The 6,375-nt window shown below is 34.2% G+C and overlaps 1 protein-coding gene across 1 annotated transcript; it reads right to left on the bottom strand.

The window, feature by feature from the left end:
• Positions 1-4,088: 4,088 nt before the first annotated feature.
• LOC145069542 (cytochrome P450 93A3-like) lies at positions 4,089-6,043 on the bottom strand. Its single transcript, XM_079016475.1, has 2 exons — positions 5,022-6,043; positions 4,089-4,930 (listed from the first exon to the last, which is right to left on the bottom strand). Exons 1-2 carry the CDS (start codon positions 5,919-5,921, stop codon positions 4,292-4,294), a joined length of 1,539 nt encoding a protein of 512 aa, XP_078872601.1. The 5' UTR covers positions 5,922-6,043; the 3' UTR covers positions 4,089-4,291.
• Positions 6,044-6,375: the final 332 nt, after the last annotated feature.

Below are 6,375 nucleotides of genomic sequence, written 5' to 3' on the forward strand. Positions count from 1 at the left end.
CCTACACCTGCCAATTTTCATCTTTCACCTATTGATCCTCTTGTTGTCAGAAGATCTAAAAGGAATCATCACCCACCTATTAAATCCCAAGATTATATTTGTGGAAATGCTCTAGATGTTTGTACTCATATTATTACAAGCATATCATCTTTCAATCATAAGTTTTCACTTTATTGGATGATAGGAGAAAATATCTAATCAAAAGTGTTTGTGTTCTATTTGAACCTTCAAGTTGTGAAGAAACTATCAAAATTCTAGAATGTAGAAAGACCATAAACAAAGAATTTGATGCTTTACAAGCTAATACCACTTGGGTTGTTACTAATCTTCTAAAAAGGAAGAAATCAATCAATTGCAAATATCAAATATAGGCCAAATGGAGAGGTGTAAAGATGTAAATGAAGATTGGTTGTTAAATGTTACACTCAGAAAACTAGAATTTATTATAACGAGACTTTCTCTTTAGTTGTCAAAATGACAATAGTTAGAGACTTAATAGCCATTGATGTCAAAATTGATTGGAAGATGCACCAACTGGATGCCAATAATGTTTTTCTGCATGGTGAATTGGATGAAAATTTTTATATGAAACTGTCACATGGCTTAATTGTTGACAATCCAAATCAAGTTTACAATTTACAAAAGCCTTTATATGGCCTAAAACTGGTTTCGAGTCAGTGGTATGCTATGATGTCATCTACATTATAATACAAATGGTATCGAAACTTAAAGAACGATTATTCTTTGTTCCATAAATCCATGGGCAATTTTTTCACATATGCTGCAATTCATATGTTGATGACATAGTGATAATTGGGAATTATAGTGAAGAAATTTCTCAATAAAATCTTTTTTTTATGAAAAATTCAAGATTAAAGATTTGGGACTTCCTAATTTCTTCATAGGAATTGAAATTCTATATTCTCCTAATGGTGTTGTATTTACTCAAAGGAAATATGCAACATATTTACTTAATGAATTTCAATGTGATAGAAAATTTGTTTGTCCGCTTCCTTCATATACAAGTTATTGATCAATGAAAGAAATGTTCTGCCTAATCAAGTGATGTATAGAAGACTTGTGGGAAAATTAAATTTCTTGACCAACATAAGGTCATACCTTTCTTTTACTATATAATATTTAAGATGGTTCATGCTTGATCCACATGTCCCACATATAGAGCTACACTTCATACACTCAGATACATCCAACAATAATCATGACCAAGGATTGTTTTTCAACAAAAATGTCGATTTTACCCTCCGAGGATGTTGTGACTCTGATGGGTTGCATGTCCTCATTTAAGGAGAAGTATAAGTGGTTCTTTATTTCTCTTTATCCTTAGCAGAAGCAGAATACAGGAGTATAGGAAGAGTAATTGTTGAGGTGGCTTAGTTATTTAGAATGTTGCATGAGTTAACTATTCCAGATGTCACTCCTATTCTTGTTTGTTGTGAAAACCAAGCAACCATCTATATTGTAAGAAATCCAGTTTTTCATGAGAGGACTAAACATATGGAAATTGATTGCCACGTTGTCATAGAAAAATTGCTAGAAGAGCTAATTCACTCAAACATGTTCCAACAAACTTGCAATTAGCTCATATGTTTACAAATAATTTGTCTGGTCTAGAACCATTATCGATCACTTTACAAGTTAGGAGTTTCTCACTCTCCAACTTGAGGGGATTTGTTGTTATTTATGTATGTCACATCATAATTCCCACCCACTGAGTATGTGGGGCATACTCAGCTTGTACGCTTAGCGTACACCCTCTAGGGCTCGTACACACAGCGTACCAACTTGATACACCCATCGTACTCTTCAGTTGGCCACCCCACTTTGTTAAGCACATATTTCATTGAGACTTCAAGCCAAACTCTCATATTTGATTCTATAAGACCACTTATCACATAAAGTTGGTAACTTTACACACATGCATGGCTTAATGGGGGTCAAGAGCTCAAAAAGAGCTTAATAAAGGTCTTAACACATGCATGGTTCAAGATACACCATAAAGCTTGCATTTTTATGAATAAGGGGACCAAAAGAAGTCTAGATCTAACACCAATACTTCTGGAGTGAGTCAAGAAGCTCATCAATCATTCCATGGACTCAAAATGCATAAAATGACCACATAACTAGATCTAGCATCATGGATTATCAAGATGTGAGATCTTTACCTTAAAAAGTTTGCAAATGATGAGCTAGCCCTGGAACTTCAAGCTTAAGACACCTCTCCAAGTGATCCACTTCTTCTTCTCCTTCACAAACCACCAATAAACACCCTCTAAGGCTCAAAACTCACTGAAACACACTAGGGTTTCGATTTATCGACAAAGAAAGGTGGAAGCTGGCTAAACATAACCAAATGAGGCTATCATAAGGTTTAAATACGGTGCAAACCCTAAAACTTAGGGTTTCACTCATGACCACATACGCCATGCGTACTCCACCCGCGATAAGAATTGCACCCGTACGCCCAACGTACAAGGAGTACTCTTAGTGTACTCCAACTTTCCTGAAGTTGGCAACTTTGCCCCCTAAGGACCAATTCTACAAAACATTAGCACACCAAGCGTCTAAAATGAAAAGTACTTTGAATCGGTTGTTGCATCCATGGTATATTATTTTATGGTATCTTACTTTCTATAAAAAAATAAAATAATAAAAAAATTATGGCCACAAAGTTATTAAAGGTATCAAAAGGATGAGTGACTCATTTAGACCTTGAATAGATATGAAAGAATTTGTATTGTGGGTAGATAGGGTTTGGTGGATAGATTTATATCCATTTTTGATCTTATTTGGTTGGCTTTCTTGATTATTAAATGTCATTAATTGAAAAACTCACCCGACTAGTTTATGTATATACTTTTTACTTTTGACTTTTTGTAAACATTAAAAGCATATCAAAGTTGTTTGTTGTTATGTTAATGACTTGTTGCCAATTATACTATTTTCTATGTTTTGTATTTTTATGCACATCGGACCAAGAATAACGTCTTGTTCCCGAGATCCACTTAAGGAGAGAAATGGGAGGATCCGGAGGGAAAGTGAGGGGTGTCGAAGGAAAATCGTGTTCCCGAGTTTCATTAATGGAAGGAAAGTGAGGGGAGGGGAAGGATTTTAGAGTCATATTTTCCTTCCAAATTTTCCTCCCAAATTGGGCGGATTTGGGAAGAAAGTGAGGGGAAGGAAAATTTTAAGTTTTATTTTCTTTTTCCTTCTAACTCGGGAACACAAAAACTAAAAAATTTCTTTTCCTTTCCTTTCATTTCCTTCGAACTCGGGAACATAGAATAATTAATATTTTCATTCACCTCCCTTTCTTTCTGTCAAAATTTTCCTTCCCTTTCCTTTAATTTACATAAAAACTCGGGAACAAGGCGTAAAGAAATATTTAAATTCGGAATATGCCAAAACATTGAGATGTATGCATTTTGTCATAAACAACATAGAAACATAAAAAACGGATTTCTTTTTCACCTAATAAAAATGCTTAACGAGCACCGATATGTGAAAGTGGTTATGTTGAACTTTTTTTTTTTCTAGTTTTTTATGTAGAACAAAATAAAATTAGATTGTTAAAACGGATTTTAGCAAAATTTTAGTGGCTTTTATATGTTTTTTCCTTTTTTAATATACGTATTCCAGTTTCTTTAACTTTTACTATAAAAATGACATATAATTAATCTTATATTTGGAAGCATTTCACAAGTTTTTTTGGGTTACGTGTTGCAATTGTCTTTAACAAAAAATTAGTTTATAACATGTAGAAGTTATGGTTATAAAATTAATTAAACTTTCATAATAAAATAAATTATTACTGAAGATGTATTTTTTTAGTTATATAAAATTATAATCGTTGATTTAAATAAATACATGACCTTATAATATATATTAATTTGTTTTAATTTTTATTCTAATGTTATTAATTTAATATAGTTAGAGTAAAAATTTTAAAATTTGAACTTTAAAATAAAAAATCAATAGGTTGACAAGTGGTATGACATTAATTAATAAATATAATAGGATGACACATGATAATAAAAAATATATTATTTTATTAAAATAGAGAAATAACATTAATAAAATACGTTAAGAGTCAAAATTGAGATATATTGTCAACATAACATGTTATTTTTAAAGTGAGATCAGGGAACAGTGGCGATTCCGGCAATTTTTTTCGTTAGGGGTACATTTTGAATTTATTCAAAAATATAAAGGACTTTCAAGTAAAATTTTAAATAACTAAATTATTTACATGTAATTTTCTTTTTTGCCCCCACTACCCAAACTTTAAATCCGCGACTGTGAGTGAATGAAGTCTTGGCACAGGAATACAAACCAAAGGATTAGCTCTAGGAAGTGTTATCCCAGGTCCCTCTTTCATATCAACACGGGCTGTATCCCCGTGTTGACCAGCCTTCCACTCGAAGCATTGAAGCATCGCACCCAAAGCCACTTGTGCGATTTGCATCGCTAAAGACATCCCAGGACACATTCGTCTCCCGCTCCCAAACGGCAACATCTGGAAGTGTTGTCCTCTAACATCCACCTGACTCCCTTCAAACCTTTCAGGATTGAACTCCAGTGGGTCCTTCCAATTCTCCGGATCCCTACCAAGGGCCCAAACATTTACAAAAACAGTAGTTTTTGAAGGAATATGGTAGCCTCCGACTACGCAATCTTCGGTTGATGTTCTCGGGATTATTGGGGCTGTGGGGTGTAACCTTAGGGTTTCCTTCACGATTGCTTGGAGGTATGGAAGATTCGGTATGTCGGATTCTTCTAGTATTCGTTTTTTTCCGACAACTCGATCTATTTCTTCTGTTGCTTTTTTCATTACTCTGGGATGGTTGATTAGTTCGGCTAAACCCCATTCTATAGTAAGTGCGGATGAGTCTGATCCTGCAACGAATAAGTTCTTTGACAAAACAAAGGTTAATTAAGTCAGTCTTTTAACAGTTTCATTAATTGTCGGTGTTAAAGGATTAACTAAAAGAGTAATTAATTACCAGAATAAAGGCTTTAATGTTTTCTCTGCTCACTTTCAGCTCCATGGAATCATCTTCTGAAACATTGAGTAGAATGTCCAGAAGGTCCTTCACTTCATCTTTGTCCTTCTTCTTCCTCCTTTCTTCTTCATGTTCACGTATGATCCTTTCTACCAATTTATCGTAAAGTGGGTGTAGCTCCTTTAAACGTTTTCCAAACCCTTGTAAATCAAGATTCTTACAGAACCAGATGTAATCTGCGAGGTTAAATCTACCGCTAATCTCTGTTATCTCGGTAACCAGCTTCATCATATTAGATGCTTCGTTTTCATCCTCCGAACACCTTTCGCTCACAATCATTCTCGAAATCACGTTGTTTGTCAACTTGAAAAGCTCGCCTTTAAGATCCACAGGCATACCAAGTTTTGCGTTTTGTGATAACATGTTCATGAACCGATTAATCTCGTCTTGTCGTACAGGAAGAAGTAAATCGAGTGTTCTACCGTTTAAGAGCTCCGACATAATCAGTTTCTTCATGAGTTTCCAGTAGGATCCATAAGGAGCAAACATGAAATCTTTTGACCCGTAGGTCAAGTAGACTGTTGTGGTGTTTCGGGGTCGATCTAAGAAAGAAGCTTCGTATGTTCTAAGGAATTCTTTTGCCATTTCTGGTGAAGAAACAGCAACACAAGGTACTGATCCAAGTAAGAATCGGAATACTGGACCATATCGAGTGGAGAGCTTGTGTAAAGCTTGGTGAGGGATTGGAGCAAGGAGGTGGAGGTGTCCGATGATCGGAAGGGCCAAAGGGCTCGGCAGAAGCCGGGATTTGCACAGGGAAGATGCATAGTAGGATCGGATGAATAGAATGGAGATAAACGAAATGAGTAAGAGTATGAAGTAGCTATAGATGTCAACCATTGGTGGAAAAAAAAAAAAAGGTCGAAAATGATTGATTCAGATGATGGATATAAATGTTTGTGTGCCTTATATATACCAAGAAAGAACATCCTTGTATTGTTAGTTGTTAGAAACAAGAGGAATCGTCATAGATATAAACCAAGAAAGAACAGTATTTTATTGTTTGAAGATTAAACAATATTGCATTTTTATATGGGTGTTTTGGAAAATACACATTGGCTTCATCTAAACCCAAAACTAGTATAATTTAATATTTATGTTCAACCATTAATTTGATATAAAATATGATTTAAAATAATATGATTTTTTATATAGTCGTTTTGGAAAACTTATTTCTGTTTTTTTTTTAAATAAATTCATTAATTTGTAAAATGATATAATAAAAAATGTTATAATTCAAATTGATACCATTCTAAATTGTTATGATCACACGCATGTCCCTGCCCTAACAGAA

This window comes from Lactuca serriola, chromosome 8 (genome assembly GCF_051521515.1).
Source record: "Lactuca serriola cultivar US96UC23 chromosome 8, Lser_US96UC23_V15, whole genome shotgun sequence".
Taxonomy (NCBI): domain Eukaryota; kingdom Viridiplantae; phylum Streptophyta; class Magnoliopsida; order Asterales; family Asteraceae; genus Lactuca; species Lactuca serriola.

What these genes read in the sequence shown, in the direction of transcription:
- LOC145069542 (XM_079016475.1), bottom strand. Translation starts at nt 5,921, where the DNA reads ATGGTTGACATCTATAGCTACTTCATACTCTTACTCATTTCGTTTATC. An exon ending in ACATTAAAGCCTTTATTCTG is followed by an intron (nt 4,931 to 5,021) that starts GTAATTAATTAC and finishes GTTTTGTCAAAG; the next exon opens with AACTTATTCGTTGCAGGATC.